The sequence below is a fragment of the Esox lucius genome, chromosome 8 (genome assembly GCF_011004845.1).
Source record: "Esox lucius isolate fEsoLuc1 chromosome 8, fEsoLuc1.pri, whole genome shotgun sequence".
NCBI lineage: Eukaryota > Metazoa > Chordata > Actinopteri > Esociformes > Esocidae > Esox > Esox lucius.
Genome location: NC_047576.1, coordinates 5,263,667 through 5,279,729, shown reverse-complemented (window position 1 = coordinate 5,279,729; position 16,063 = coordinate 5,263,667). Strand labels below are relative to the sequence as shown.

The following is a 16,063-nucleotide window of genomic DNA, read 5'->3' as shown; positions in this document are numbered from 1 at the left end:
AGGAAGAAGTCGGTTAAACCAGATTAGGTGGGGCATATTAACCGGTAACAGCCTGCACAACTAGTATGACAATCCTCCCGTCGCCTCACTAACAATGACCATGGTTCAGCCCCATTTTAAATTACGCTTATTAACTGTTTTCTTCCTGGAGTGGTTTCTCTGTTTAGTTTCCTGATACAGCTCAGCGAAACCGTGACACAGTCTGTCACCGCCAGAGTAACTGCCATGTCAACTGTCATTGTCTGCTTTGGCGAGTTTGTGTGTTTAGGCTTGTGTAGGTCTACATGTGCACGAGGCATATCCACTACAATAAGGGAAAGGCCATTTCCATCTGAGGGAGATGATCCCATAGTCTGGACTTATTTCTTTGCGTGTACACGCGCACTTGTCACAGATGCCTGATGAAAAGAATGCCTAATCCACTTACACGCCTGAAAGAGTTCTTTGTGGCGAGTTATTGTTCGGTTGCACATGCCTCAAATTAATCTCGACCACGTTACCGCATTGAGAAATCTCCCACTTGCATAATTTTTGTTTTGTTTCTCATAGTCCCTTTAAGCGGTGCGTGTGTCATGAGTTGCTGACGTGGAAGAGGGAGGTAGTGGTGGAGGAGGTAGCCACTGCTCTTGTGTCGGTTTCAGAACAATAGAAGCACAGATGTTGAATCTTTGGAAATGGTTTGGGACCGAAGTCTGTTTACTTGACTGACACACTCAAATCTAATCTAGATACAAATTCTATGCTCTCACCATTGTGAATCCTCTACTCACTATTTAATTCAAAGCTGAGTTGATGCTGATTAGTGGGACCACATAGTGGATTGCACAATTTGAAAGTAACCGACAGCCTGCTGTGCTAGTTAGTGAGAGGGCTTCAGTGTGCTCAGATTGTATTTACTTTACTGAGTGACTGAAACCCACTGAAAACCAAAAAGGTCATGAAATGTTTAGCGAACCATTAGCCCTATATCCTGATCATCTACATTCTGTCAAACTGTAATACTATGCTCCGGTAAAGGCTACCTTCTTCACACCGGCCAAATATAGCCTATGTATGTATCTATCCAATCACTCAATGTAAATTCATAGCCATGGTCATACTACTTGTTAAGTCAACAGAAAATAAGAGAAAGTTAAGCTTTTTGCTAAACGTTTTTATTTAAAAGTTTTTAAAAATGAACATAAATACAAAAGCTGACAATAAATTAAATATTTTGTTTGCTGACACTGGAAAGTGGAGGGGAGGGATCATCTTCGGGGGGGGGGGGGGGGGGGCATCTGTTAAGTAAAGGGGGGGGGGTTACCCTGGCTTCCACTAGGCTGTCTGTCCTATAAAGGGACAGCTGAACCAAATCCAAAATCCCAATGCACCAGCTGTGAAAAATTACAGCCAGAATAACTAATGGGGAGGGAGACGGGAGAAACTGTGGAGATGTCAGTGCTTCAACAATGAAGCCTGTCTTGTCAGTCAGACACATGGATAGATTCTAGATTTCTCTCTGAGGGTCTCCCAAATCAGATCCTATTCCCTATGTAGTCCACTACTTTTAACCACAGGAGTGCCATTTGGAACACCGTCTCTAAACTCTCCTGACAGGGTTGACAGTTGGGTCAGCTGGTAATGTACACCTTGTTGAAAGAGACAATTGCTGCAATCCCAGAGGAACTCTTCTGATCTGCTGGTGCTCCAGTCAGCCCCATCTTCAGTGTCTGTGACATGACAGTAAAGAATGAGGGCATAGCAATTCCATAAGAGGCTGGCAGAAGAGCAGAAAAGTTGACTTGAAGCAGTTGACTGCGCGTTGGCTGAAGCAGCTGACTGCGCATCCTGAATAGTCCATCAATATGTGGCTGACCTACTAAAAGGTCTCAGCAGCTGAAAGCCTGCGCCAGGATTTCATCTCCCTGTTGAAAAAGAAAATCCATTAGTGCAAATACCAAAAACAGCGAACAAATAAGTGAGTAAACAATTGTGAACCCCCATGAATACATTCACAGTGCCATAGTCCTACCATTGTTAGCACAGGCAGGGTTAGACTTGTGCATCCAAATGGTTAGAACAGTTTCAACAGTGCTCTTGTGATTGTTCCAGCATGCTGGTGTGTAGCTAGTCATTCCCACTGGGTAAATGAGACATCCCTTCTAAAAAACCCACTTAGGACCTCTAAATGTGTTAGGATAACAAAGCAGTAATCGGGATTTCTTTGTGGATGGTGTAAAGAGTTTCCATCCAGTATTTCCACAAACGTTCCTTATAGATAACGGCAAACGATCCAACAACATGGACTTACACATTGGTACAGACAGGCACAATCCGCTCTTGGTGCTGTGGTTTTGACAGAATGAATTTCCTGAAGAAGGCTGGTAGTTTAAGTTTTGGTCTTGTGGGCTTTGGAGTAGGGCTGAAAGGGGGTGGGGGGGGGCAGGACAGACAGCGAGAGAAAAAACAGTGAGTCAAAGAAACAGGCCAAGGACATGTTCAGAATTAGTCATGTTGTGCATTTGTTATTAGGACGTTGTTTGTGGTTAAAGCTAAAACAATAACAATGCAGTCACCTGACCTCTCAAAGCAGTCAATAACTTTGGTAAAAAGTGTAGAGAAAGGCTTGGAGAAAACTGACCACTGAAATTCACAGACTGAGCTATGAATCTGGTTTATGGATAAATGGTGTGTAAATTTGATTAGAGGAAAATAAGCTGATATTCTGGGTATGACAAGAACTAAGCTTGTGAGGCTAGTTATCAACATGCATTTCCACTGCACCTGAGCCCAGGGCTATAAAATATGCCGCGTGTGAAGGCCTAAAAGGTATGCTGTAAATCATTAATTTAGTCGGTCAGAAAACATGTGTACTATTAATGACTATTGATTAAGCATTAAATAATGAGGTCTAAATGCAAATCTAATTTCCAACAGAGCTGTCATAGGTAGAGTTTAATCTGAATGATTCTTTGTCGACACCCAACTCCACTGTACACAGCGCTTTAGTCCCACATTGAGGACTTACCCTTTGGCTTGTGAGGCAGCGTGTGTCGGTACATTAGCCTCCATCCCCTCTTCTTCTTCTTCCTCCTCCTCCTCCTCATCCATCACCTCTATCACCTGGTCCTGCTCTTCTTCACTTTCAGAAATGTTGTCCCAGAGGCGCGAATTGACCCACAACGCTTCGTGGAGCGTAAGGCCGCGACCTATACAAGTGGTCTGTCGGCAGAGTGGGCAACGCACGGTGAGCAGGCCACTCTTCGGCAGGGAAATGGTCTCTAAGCAGGTGGCGCAGAAGGTGTGTCTGCAGTGCAGAACTCGGGGGACCCGCTCCTCACGGGAGTAGGGTTGGTAGCAAACCCCACACTCCATGTCCTCACACCAAACCATGGTGAAGCCGGACTGGGACTGTACGGAGTCCGGGCGGGCAGTGGCAGCTGTAGGGCTGGGTCTACGGGGGGGGGCAGCAGGGACAGAACGCTGGATACTGGACACCTAGCCAGATGGGAGGACGACACAGATGGAGCCGAGGCTGAAGAACTGGACTCTGTAAGCAAGCGCTGAAACAGTCTGTCTGAAGCAGGGCTTGGTGAGGACACAGAGGTACCAGCAGAAATGGGTTGTGCAATAACTTACTTCTCTCTGTGGTAAAATAAAGAAATCTGATTATTAGGGATTATATACTTTACATGCACGGACATACACAATAATGACTAACAGTTTGCCAGAAATTCACAAGAACATAGTTCACAAGAAATGTTATGAGAGTGAAAACATCTTAAAATGTTTACCCTTAAACTCTATGTAAGAAAGTGTGTAAACCCAAGTCAAGAATTAGACATTTTAAAATGTTTTCATTCTCACATAAAATATTACTAAATTTCTTGCTAGGGAGTTCCCTAGACACAGATAACTGACATCAAAGCTTTGAGTGGCTCCTGCCATCTAAATCTCAGGGGCATTGTCACTGTTTGAAAGCATAGCAGACAACATAAAGCCAACTTTGTATACTTGACCGTAAGCATGATAGGGTGCTAATTGCTCAGGAATCACACCTGTGTTGAAGCACCTGCTTTCAATATACTTTAACCACTAATTTACTCAACATATACCTGTATGCAGCTCAATCAGTTACCAAATTCTCTTATTTCAGTTCAACAGCAACCCAAAAATAACCATCAAAAGGGGAAACATCAATACACATTAAAAATGTTTCATTCATAACTAAACTAAATTGTATACTTACAGAAAATTTGAATAAATATTCAGCTCTTTATCCTGCAGTGACAATACTCCACACAATAAAACAGGCAAGCAGAAAAAGACAACTCTGCTTTGCAGCCTCTCTCTGTCTTCTTTTCACAGCCTCTGTGTGTGTGTGTGTGTTTGTTGTGGGGGCGGTTTAGGGCCGTGCCTAATATGAAGGCGAGCCCAATCAGCACAGCAGCTGCAGCTTTCTAGGGATATGGCCTGCCTCCTGACATCTACTAGCCCGGGGAGGGGGAAGTTAAAGCTGACTGACAGAGGCAGTGCCTTTGTTTAGGGTGTCTGACAGACGACAGGTGGGTGGGGGTGGGTGGTTTATGAGAGAGAGGACATAAAGAGACAGAGTAAGAAAGAGACAGAGGCTTTTTTATGGGATAAATGGTCAGGTGGCCCCAGAGATGTTAATAGGTCAAAGAAAGTGTGACCTGTCTTTAGTATCCATCTTTGATCAAGGATAATGATGTGTATTCGACCACATCCCCTTTGAACCAGCATGTTTTTTCATTAAAAATGCACATGTTTGGAAACAATAAGCTACTTATTGTTTTATCTATAAAATAACTTGTCCAAGTCAACTTTCTTTGACGTTTCTACTTGATTACCATACATTTTTTAGAAGACGAGGAATGTTTGGGGAGAGGACACAAAAGCAAATTTAATTGAGAAAACACCAAAGAGAGAGATGTAAAATGTTTCCATTGCGATACATATTATTGAATTGTGAGAGCTATATAGAACAAAAGATAGATGTGCAGCTTGGGTCATATTTACAATTATTTGTTTATATCAGAAACCAAAGTGAAATACCAAAGTTTTCCCAGACTTGCAAATCTGGAGATTTTTTTTTTGTGTGTGAAAACTGGGACATGCTGCCCCCTAAGATGAAATACATTACGTTAAAAAATAACATGAAGTCATAATTTTTAACACAACCTTTTTTACCTTATTTGTGGAGATGGCCAAAAAGAAAGGGCTCGTCCGGGATTTGAACCCGGGACCTCTCGCACCCAAAGCGAGAATCATACCCCTAGACCAACGAGCCCTGTTATAACATTGATACACAAAACATATACATAACTTTAATAGAATAGCAAAGTAACTAAGATATTGCTATAATGTAACTGGATTCTGATTGTTAGGGTCTACAACGCCAATTGAACCGCACGAATTTCGAGAAAAGAAAAACAGGGCTCGTCCGGGATTTGAACCCGGGACCTCTCGCACCCGAAGCGAGAATCATACCCCTAGACCAACGAGCCACGTGCACTAGTTTGCGACATTTTGCTTTATAAGATATTACAATTCCACTACAATATTGTGAAAAACACAATGTCACCGATTTGCTCAGAGTCAGAGTTTAGTAGCAAATGTAGCCTTGTCAAACGGACACTTTGATGAACACATTTGCAATTGTCCTGAAAGGCTTACCCCTTGCTAGCTAGTACTGTAATGGCCATCATTTACATCAGTGACATCTAGCTTACAGTACTATACAGCAGATAGTTTGACATTTAATATTGTAGTACGACTAATAACTTGCTAGGAGGTCTGCACACTCGTCATTTTGTATGTTTCCTAGATTGACACTAGATATGACCGACTCTCCTCACCAAAATGTTATTTAACCAAACACAAGGGTGGAAACAATATTGCAGTAGCCCAGCTACACTAGCTATTCCGTGGTGGCCAGGCTATGGTTGGTGATGTTTTACAGTACTGAATACTGAATACATGTACTAGTCACAAACAAAAGGTGTGTTTTGCAAAATATATAAGGCAACTGTACAATTTTAGACAACATGTTTGTCTCTCCTTTCCTCCGTCGAAGTTCGAGTTGGAATATGACGAACACTTGAACACAGATCTTATTCATTTAAATTAATTATTGATAGGAGAAGCAATATCGTTGCTGTTACCGAAGAAAGCTTTATGTGTAACATTTGCATTGTTGATGGCTAAATAAAGGTAGCTAATAGCAATGTCTGGCTAACATCCTATCGAAAAAGTTGTTATATACCAGAATGCCTTGCGAAACGAATGGGCGCTCGAACGGCAAACACTACTGATTTGTTGTTAAGCTAGCTAGCTGTTTAGCCCGATACGTTATAGTAGGTACTATAGCTATAAGACTGGCTATTGTATTCCTGTAAGTATAGATTTGATTCTCTCATTGTTCTGTGCTAAATTAATCTATATATTTTAATAAAATTGAGGTTTACTACGCATACACGCTAATCACAATGTGACCAACATTACACGTTCATGTCATATATGTGGCATTACACAGGTAACGTCAGTAGTTAGCTAGCTGAGCAGTTTGTTCACAGTTGGTAACTAACGCGTCAGTGGCTATACTGACGGTACTCTGTCCTTAACTTTTCACTTTACCATGTTTAACTACCAGTCAATAGATGAAATACAAACTAGTAACTTATAGTTAGGCTTACTATTAAGTTTGTATATGAGCTAGCTGGTTTGTTCGGATGACCGAATCATGGATTTTTGCTCTTTAGAAAGTTGTGCCAGTTGGACTTTCTCACCACCTCAACTCAAGAGAGCTGGATGGTGGGCAAGATTGGTGCTTCAAGTCATGAGTCATAACATACTGTACATTCATTATTTTATTTACAGAAACCATGTAGCTAGCCAAGTCAATGTCCGTCAGAAGTAAGTTACCCGAGATGGATGCCTTTTTGGGATCCCTTCAAGCTCATGATGTGAGGTAAGTTAAATAATTTTCAAGATACGACCAAATTTATCAATACTGCTTAGGTGCTGAAGAAACATATCCATAGGCTATTGTGCAGAAAACTCTGGGAACAATATTGGTCTATAGTGTACATTGAAGATTGTTATATTAAGACCTAATATTGGCCTGGGTCACAATTGACTTATAATTGTACCCTTGTCCCAGCTCTGTCCTAACGTCTTGCGAGCCAGAGCTCCAGGAGCTGATGAAACAGATCGACATCATGGTGAACCAGAAAAGGATGGCGTGGGAAGCAGAGATCCACGCCATGGAGCGCCGTCTGCACAGCGGAGAGGAGGAACTCCTCTCAGCCAGAACCCTAATAGACCAAAGGAACGCAGAGGTACGTGTGTTCATGTTTATGCATTACAATCATTGGCTAGTTTACGGTACACCTGGCTGCCTAGAGACAGTGAGTCAGATGGCATTAGCTTGCAGTACCAAGCGGGCCGACAGACAGAAAGCTAGAACAGGCACAATTTGTAACTGACTTAAAATGTGGTATGGTTCTTGGTGACTTGCCGCACCTGTTCCAGTATTTCAGAAACGTCAGTGTCTAGGGCAGGGCTATTCAAGGGCTGAAACCCATCTGATCGGAATAATCTCTGACTGGTTCAAGAATGGGCCAATAGTTGATTGCGGTTAACGACTAGGTAAAAGCAAAACCAACAAAAAAAAATTGAGAATGGAGAAAATGTTATCCTGGTCGGAAAAATCCAGGTTTAGTTTGAGTCCCCAGATTTCAGACCGATAGAAACACATTGGGTTGAGAATAATCTGCCTTCCAATTGGCAACCATTGCATGAGGACACTGAACATGAACAACATTTTTTTTTGCCTCCAAGCCCTGGAGAATTCAGGCTCTTTTGGAATCAAAGGTGTCTGAATCCAGTAATAGATGCCTGGCCGTCCAAAATCAATTGATCACTGACTCTACAAGAGTGGTTCTCCACCTTTGTATGTTACTGTGACACTAGCTGTGTTTCTGTGGTTGTGTAGGGGGGGATTAGTGATGGCCATTCGAGGCTTCATTACTGTTCTTCGATCAGCAGGATATTATGCTAGCAGTGCTAACTCAGACTTTCTTTTTTTCAAAATAAAAGCCATCATTGAAATTTATTAGGTAATATAGGTAACAATCTAGTCTGTACATTTTATGTTTAATGTCCGTTCCAATGTTATTCTTGTCTTTTTTTTTTTCAGACTAGATTACCTCTATTGCCTTATACATTTCAATTATGGAGTTTATTGTGATAAAGAAAATATGAGTGCTGCCAGCATAATATCCTGCTGCTGAAATAATGCCAATGAAGCCTCGAATGGCCATCACTAGGGGGGATAGAGCACAGATGTTCTTAACAAAGATGTTGAACGTTTAAGGACGCAGCCAAGTGGATTTGGTGTGAGCTTTATGTTCTTTGACTGCAGATATGATGATGTTGATCTGTTTTAATGGGCAAAATATACAGATCTATTAGAACTTTTTACTGGCTGCAATTTTTCTGTTCTAATTCATTTTTCAATATAATGTTTTTCCCACTGGTTAATGGGAAAGTGATCTATGTCTCCTGATGTATTTGACTCCTGATGTCTCACTTCTTGCTCTGACCCACCTCTGGAAGATGTACCAAGTGAGAGCGGCTATTGTTTCTCTGTTAGACCTGCAACACATTGGCTATCGTAATTGGACATTGCTAGTGGAGAAGGGGCTCTGTCAGGTGATCTGGACTCCGAGTGGTGTGTGCGTGCGTGGCGTGGTTTTTATTCTGCATGCGAGTTGTCTTTCATCTCGCTTGACTGAAGCAGTGGTGACTCAAATGTCTTTAATGCACATTTGAGCTACAAAGAAATTTGAAAACATGGCTTATATTAAACATGCATTTTGGCATGACTGTGTTGTTCCTGAAGGGTGAGAGTTTCTTTCTGCCTTTAGTGACTTCGCTTTCCAGACAGTTGCAGGCTGTGACCTGGTCTGTCTCTCCACAGGTGGGGGTCCTCCGGAAGCAGCTGGAGAAGGCTCAGGCTGTGAAGCAAGAGCTGGTAACAAAGTATGAAGATCAGCTGCAGCATGTCAGAGATGAGGTACGCAGAGCATATGCTCCTACAGATGTTAGTCCATCAGCGTTTGCAGAGGCCGCGTCAAGCTTCATACCTGTCCTGGTCACTTCTGTCATCACAGCTGTCCAGGCTGAAGCGGAGCTACCAAAAGCTTCAGAGTAAACATCTGAAGTCTCGTGAGGGACCTAAGAGCCGTGAAGAGAACAGGATGGAAGTGACCCTCCTCAATGAGAAGATCGAGGTATCTCATTTAGGGCTGTTTTCCCAGACATTTCAATGGGGGGGTGGGGGTCTTCACTAGACATGCTCTTTAGACCTATGCATGTTTGAGCTGAGGTTTGGTGCCCTCTGCTGGCTGTAATCTGCGTGCGCAACAGTAACTCCGGTGTTGTGTTGTGCTATAGGAGTTTCGGCAGCGTTCAGCCCAGTGGGAGCAGCAGAGGCTCCAGTATCAGAAACAGGTGGCCTCTCTGGAGGCGCAGAGGAAGGGCCTGGCCGAGCAGTTCACTGCTACCAAGGTAACAAGGAGACCGTGTTGACTGCTGCTGAACATGTAATACCCCTTCGGACAGAGTAGTTGTAGGTACAAAATATGCAGTGCAATGCAAACAGGATTTCTCTTAAGATTTTGAATCCCTTGCTTTGATCAACAGTGAACATGTTCTATTATTATATATTAATTGGCACTGGGTCTGGCTAAATCCAGATCTCACCTCTTTCCCTTCCTTCCTGTTTGTTTTCATTTGTTTTGATGTTTTCATTTGAGTATTTGTTTTTATGTTATTGTATTTTTTTTCTTTTTAAAGCACATTGAATTGCTTCGATGTATGAATTGTGCTATATAAATAAACTTGCTTGCTTTGAAAAGTGGACTTGAAATTAGCAACTGGGTCCAGTTGTTGTAATGCAGTTACTGTGAATCTGCTGGCCCTCTTACATCACTCTGCCACCTTGCCTCCTCTCTACCCACCCCTGTCCTCCTGCTCCTTACTCCACCCCAATCTCTACGGTTCCTGCTCCCCCTACTCTGTGCTCCAGTCACAGGGGGCAGTGTGGCTGCAGGACCCAGGAGGAGAGCGTGCCGGGCAGGCAGAGATTCAGCGGCTGAGGGCTCAGCTGGAGAGGGCCCAGGACACACTGCACTCCCAGGAGCTGGAGCTGGAACGACTCCGGCACCTCCAGGAGCAGCTGGCTAAGGATGGGGAGACGTGGAGGGAGGGACAGGTCAGTTTAGGTGTGGGGGGTTGGCTGGGAGCGAAGTGCGAGGACAAGAAAGGTGGAGAGCGGAAGGGGAAAAGGACGACAGAGAGGGGAGAGTCGTGCCCCCTCAAACTGCAGTGGGCGAACCGGCCAGTTACACCACTATGTTAATTGACTGGTTCTGTTCTGCAGGTGCTAACAGAGAAGGCGGGGAAGCAGGAGTTCCTCAACGATCTGTCCAAACTGACCGTGGCGCTACAGTCTAAAGAACAGGTTATACGGTAGGATGACAAATGTACGACAGTGTGTATGAGGTTGGCTATTGGTTAATGTGCTGGTTTCATTTTCTGTTGATTAGTGGTCAAAGCCACATTGATGGAAATATGACAGTTGAATGTCTGGGTGCTGAGGGTTCCTGTTTCTCAGTGCTGAGGGATCCTGTGTGTTTGTCTTCCAGGTCTTTAGAGGAGTGTTTAGAGGCCCAGGGGAGTGGAGGTCCTGGACTACGACCCCTCAGACAGGACCTGGAGAAGACCACCACCAGGCTGCACTCTGCCCAGGCCTCAGAGATCCACCTGAAGGGTGAAGTAGCCCGCCTCAGAGACAGGTTAGGGGTGGGGGGCTGCTATGTCACCAGTTAACTATGTTTAACTGGTTAAATGATGCATGAAATGGTCCTTTCACAGCTGTGTCCAAAGAACATCATGGGACCTGTGACTTGTTGATTTATGGGTTCCCAGTGTATGTTAGTCTGCGTCCTGTGTGTGACTGTCTGATAATTAAATGGTTCCACTGGTCATAGTGAAACAACATGTCCGTCCCTCAGGCTGGAGACAATGAGCCGACACGGAGGAGAGTTGGCCAAGACCAACCTGGAGCCGAAACACACGGAGGAGGAGAGGAGTCACTCTGTAGTGGAGGTCAAGAGGGTGAGAAACCTGGAGGGACGCGTGTCCACTGTCTGAGGAGTCAACAGTGACGGCTGAGTTGCTGGATGGCTGACTGACTGTTTTATTTACTGTATGGGTCCTCCTCTTATTCCTCACTATGGCTTGTATCACCAGCAGCCTCCTCAGTGTTGGACAGGTCCTTAGCCTAACACCTTTCATCTGTTCATTTGGACTGCAGCTTCGAGAAGAGCTGGCCAGGGCGGAGCAAATGCGCTCCGGGGAGGTGGAGGGGATGAGGAAGGCGGTTTCTCAACTGACCAATGAGCTGCACCAGCGTGACATCACCATTGCCACCCTCGGAGGCTCCGCCTCCAGTGTGGAACGACAGCTATTTGGCGAGGTGGAGCGGGCCAAGCGCCAGGCATCTGAGCTCAAGGTGAGGTGGTGAAAAGGGACCAGAAGGTACTCAAAGGAGCTATTGCAGAATTCCCAAAATATTTGCGGTGGCTTCAGAATGTATTCAGATCCTGTTACTTTCCCCACATTTTGTTGTTACACACATGAATTCATAATTATTTCTGAGAATCAGACTGGGAGCTGGAATCGTCAGGTATCGTCTTGATCTGCAACACAGCCAGGATGACATTAGACAGTGGCCGCAACGAGTCTTTAGAGCCTGGTACTCGGGAGGGGTGGGCCAAGACCCCATGTCCTCCTAAGTTTGAACAGACAAGGATACAAGGAAATGTAGAGAGTGTCTTCCTTAGGTTTACAAAGATCTACAGTGGAGAAGGAGAACTGACCCTGCTCCCCCCGACACAATAATATTGCAGCATAAAGCCTTGGTGCTGAGACAGGGAGGTCAAACAACCTTTTCTGTTATTATAGTTGTTGTTGTTTCGGACTGACAGAAGGGCTGTCCGTGTTCTCAACTGGATACAAATAAATCAGATGAGAAAATGTTTTGGTGGTATTGCCAGTCCTCGTCTGCAATACCTTTCAACATATTTTGCAGGCATTCTGATCCATATTACAGAAGTGGTAGGTCCCCTCAGTGACAGTTTGTTCATCCGTAGAAACGTCTCCAGTCTCTGCTATGGTGGGCTCCTTCACTAGTAGCCCTCATGTGAACCATGTTGCATGGCTATGTCTGAAAGCTATAGTAGCTGAGCAGCCAATGGGCATGCACTTACTGCCCTCTAATTGTCTGTTTTTAAATTCGCACTATGCAAACACGCTTCCCAGATGAAGCTTGCAAAATCAGATATGCACAAATATATGCACATTGCGATGTCAAAGATTGTGATTTTCATTATTAAATTATTGGACAGCCAGCTCAAGGAAGAGTCCTGATGTTCCAGAATTCCATTTCACAGTGTGGCCATTTTGTTCCTGAGACCTTTCAATGCATGAGTAATTTATTTTTATAACCTTCCCACAGATCTATGCCTTGACACAATTTTAACTTTGAGATCTGCGGAGAGTTCCTTGGCTTAGTTATTGCTCTGACATGCAGTGAGGGTCCTTGTAAAGACGGGTGTGTGCCTTTCTAGTCAATTGACTTGCCACAGGCTCCAGTCAATTTCTAGAGAAATCTGAAGGATAAGATTAGTTTTATTTTCAATAATATGGCATACATTTGTCATTATGGGGCATTGATGGCAAACTTAATAAATTTAGAAATTGTCTACAGCACCACAAGAAGTGAAGATCTATAAATACCTTCTGGGGTCCACTGTATCGCGGCTTAGTCTACCTGTTGTCCCTCCAGTCCAGGAGATGGCGGTAAAGCATTGCCAAAGAACAAACTTTGCGGCCACTGTCCTCATGACCACAATGCTATTTACCTGTTCCATCCAGATGACTCGGGTGCAGCTGGAAACACTGAAGATTGAGAACCAGCACCTCAATGAGCTGCTTGAGAGAGTCGAATCCAGGTCTCCTAAGGTCTGAACAGACGATTTTAAATCAACAAAGTATTTCTCTGTAGGTAATTGAGCTGTTTTTTGGCACTGATTCTTTCTTCGCTATCATGCTCTTTTCTTGTCTGTCAGAAGGGTGACAGCTCCCTGGCATCACTGAGAGAGAGCTATGTGTCCTCCCTGAGCAGCCTGGAGCAGGAGAACCGGGCACTGAGACAGGAGCTGATGGAGGTAAGAGCTCATCTGGAGGCATCCACACAGACCTGGCAGGACAAGCTGGACCGAGCCCGGCTACAACACCGAACAACCGCCCAGGACAGGTACATACACACCTTTCAGTCTTACACACACGACACACAAAGCCACTGCTCAGGGTTGTTCCTACAGCAGGACTGAAGAGGAGGTTAGATGTTTTGTGAACCTCAGGGTTGTTCCTACAGCAGGACTGAAGAGGAGGTTAGATGTTTTGTGAACCTCAGGGTTGTTCCTACTGCAGGACTGAAGAGGAGATTAGATGTTTTGTGAACCTCAGTGTTGTTCCTACTGCAGGACTGAAGAGGCGGTGCTGTGGCAGAGTCACAGGGAGGAGATGATAGCCATGGAGACCCGGATGCAGGAGAACACGTCACTCTACCAGCAGGAGATCCAGCGCCTCCTCCGACAACTGGAGGCCATGTCTCACTCCTCCTCCTGTCCTCCTCACAGTAAGCATGGCCAGACCGTGGACCACAAGTCTCCCTCCTCGTCCTCTTCCTCCTCGACGTGTAAAGAGCATAGTCTAGCTCGGGGGACAGCCTCAGCTCCCATCTCCGTCCCAAACAGCCCTGGACCTGGTATTGCAGCCAGTGGTTCCACTTCAGATGACGTTCTGGACCGGCCAGTACCTACGGTATGTCTCGCTCTGTAGCTGCCCCAACTCCCCCGTGGGTAGAGCTGGTTGGAAGGCCATCAGTTACTTGTTGTTTCGGCCCTCTTATGCTCTGTCTGGTGGTGTTGTGCGGCATGGTAGGATGTTACGATAAGTAATCGTACTGTTCAGTCTAACAGTGATGTTTCTTATTCCCTGTGGGCTAGGAGCGCGGTGTGGATTCCCCTGGGGCCGTGGTGGCATCGCGTTACCTGGAGGAGGAGACCCAGCGTTCCCAGGAGCTGCTCCACCGGCTGGACGCCCACATCCAGGACATGAGGCAGGACAACTCCAGGACTGTCTCCAAATACGTGGGCCACGCCAACGCCCCCTAACCTGGATAACGAACCCTGAACTCAAACCTGCCGACAATCCCGGGTAGCCACGAGACCACCTGGACAACAGAACGGCAGAGCCCAGGTCCGGATGGAACGATAGACCCTTCTGGGCGGGTCATTAACTGACTATATATAGGGAAGGGGAAACGTTGGGCTGTGGACGTCACCAGATAAGTGGCACTGAATGGTTGGCTGGTTGGCTGACTGGCTGGTTGGCTGACTGGCTGGTTGGCTGACTGGCTGGTTGGCTGACTGGCTGGTTGGCTGACTGGCTGGTTGGCTGACTGGCTGGCCTCCAGGGTGCGCCATGGTACTTTATGACCGGTATGGTCCTCTGGCTGTTTCTCTGGAGACAGAACCTGTGTGAGGTACTGTGACAGGGGACAGGCGACGGGTTGGATTGGTCCACAGTGGTTTGGATGGGTTTGTGATTGGTCCACAGTGGTTGGGATGGGTGTGTGAGCTTTCAGATGTGTGAGTAAGAAGCACTTTAGAAAACGTACCGTATTGCTCAGCTGGGAGTCCTCCTTAGCAACGTCTCTCTTTGTACCCGTCTGAATGTCTTTGTGTGTGAAATATATTTTGCTGTTTTGGCCATTTAACCCTAACCATGTGTCACTAATTCTGTTCTGGACATCTTGTTCACGGAGTCAGGGATTTTGTTGTGGTTGACAGCTGTCCTTGTGTGATTTCATACATTACACCCAAGATTGAATGTAAACATTGGTATTATGTTTACATTCTTGCTGCACGTTTCTTTCTGTTGAGACAAGGTACACACAGGTGTTTTTGGTTTGAGGGATGGAATTTGCCCCAGGAGTCCTCACAAGGATAGTAAAACATGAATCAACTGCCCCTTGTTATGACCTTTTGCCAGTCCCCACAAGGACAAGGTTAATCTCCAGTCTAGGGGTTTTGCTTAGGGGTCATACTTGCATGGGGCTAGTGTTAGACTTTAGGTTACTTGAACATCTAGGCCTTATGGGTTTGGATTAGACCGTAGAGCTAAGTTAAGGAATAAGTAGAGCAAGGCTTTAGTCATGAACACTGAGTTACTGTTTTGTTTTCTGAACTCCACAAGGATAGAAATAAACATGTGGATGAGGGACAGTCATCCTTCCCTGCTGGAGACTGCAAGTCTGCAGAAGCTTAGTAAAACATGAAAACTTGACTATATTGGCAAATTCCCACTAGGAAAAACCTGGTTAAGTTTAGAGTAAAATGTCCAGTTTGGTTTAAGCATTTGGGTTAGCTTTAGGCATTGCTGGTTAGGGTTAGGCATTAAGGCTAGTTTAAGTTTAGGCATAACCTTAGGTTATTGAGGTTAAAGTTTAGGGAATATGGAATAATTGTTTTTGCATCCCCAAAAGGTGAGTAATGCTGGATGGTATGTGTGACTGCCTCCCTGTCTGCGCTGCTGTCTCATCTCTACGGAGGGATCATGGAGATGGAGGGATCTGGCTCTCATCACACCACCCTCGTCCGCTTTGTGGGCCCTCCTGGTTTTCTGAAAGGTTCCTCAGTTGGAATGTGAGCATCCTTGTCAACGCTGACCCAGACACCCACCCGGTCTCTTGTCCATCGTGAGGGAGAAGCTTATGGAATGTTGATGTCCTCCACGAGGGATACTGAATTTTGGAAATCCAAAATGGTCCCCGGTTCGTTGTCCAGGATGTCTTGACTGAAGAGACCGAGTGGGGATGGGAATGAGGACAAGTTAAGAGAAAATATGTTCCGAATGAATCATATTT

General features: G+C 45.1%; 2 protein-coding genes and 2 non-coding genes across 7 annotated transcripts; 1 reads left to right on the top strand and 3 right to left on the bottom strand.

The window, feature by feature from the left end:
* Positions 1 to 1,269: 1,269 nt before the first annotated feature.
* Positions 1,270 to 4,397, bottom strand: im:7152348 (uncharacterized protein LOC559250 homolog). 4 transcript variants are annotated; one of them, XM_010902937.5, is made up of 4 exons: positions 4,229 to 4,397; positions 3,008 to 3,624; positions 2,291 to 2,401; positions 1,270 to 1,904 (listed from the first exon to the last, which is right to left on the bottom strand). In XM_010902937.5, exons 2-4 carry the CDS (start codon positions 3,370 to 3,372, stop codon positions 1,859 to 1,861), a joined length of 522 nt encoding a protein of 173 aa, XP_010901239.2. In that variant the 5' UTR covers positions 3,373 to 3,624; positions 4,229 to 4,397; the 3' UTR covers positions 1,270 to 1,858. The 4 variants fall into 4 exon arrangements, with proteins under 4 accessions (XP_010901239.2, XP_010901243.2, XP_010901240.2 ...); XM_010902941.4 differs by lacking the exon at positions 4,229 to 4,397 and adding an exon at positions 3,999 to 4,035; XM_010902938.4 differs by lacking the exon at positions 4,229 to 4,397 and adding an exon at positions 3,901 to 3,989.
* An 821-nt stretch (positions 4,398 to 5,218) lies between these two features.
* Positions 5,219 to 5,290, bottom strand: trnap-ugg. The gene has a single exon. It is a non-coding gene; the product is annotated as a tRNA-Pro (tRNA).
* Positions 5,291 to 5,435: 145 nt separating this feature from the next.
* Positions 5,436 to 5,507, bottom strand: trnap-cgg. Its single transcript has one exon. It is a non-coding gene; the product is annotated as a tRNA-Pro (tRNA).
* A 764-nt stretch (positions 5,508 to 6,271) lies between these two features.
* On the top strand, positions 6,272 to 15,106 carry cep63 (centrosomal protein 63). The gene is made up of 15 exons (XM_010902943.3): positions 6,272 to 6,394; positions 6,880 to 6,970; positions 7,163 to 7,340; positions 8,984 to 9,079; positions 9,177 to 9,296; positions 9,460 to 9,573; positions 10,094 to 10,279; positions 10,448 to 10,536; positions 10,713 to 10,862; positions 11,082 to 11,184; positions 11,384 to 11,581; positions 13,006 to 13,092; positions 13,200 to 13,387; positions 13,617 to 13,956; positions 14,142 to 15,106. Exons 2-15 carry the CDS (start codon positions 6,903 to 6,905, stop codon positions 14,307 to 14,309), a joined length of 2,085 nt encoding a protein of 694 aa, XP_010901245.2. The 5' UTR covers positions 6,272 to 6,394; positions 6,880 to 6,902; the 3' UTR covers positions 14,310 to 15,106.
* The last annotated feature ends 957 nt before the right edge of the window (positions 15,107 to 16,063 follow it).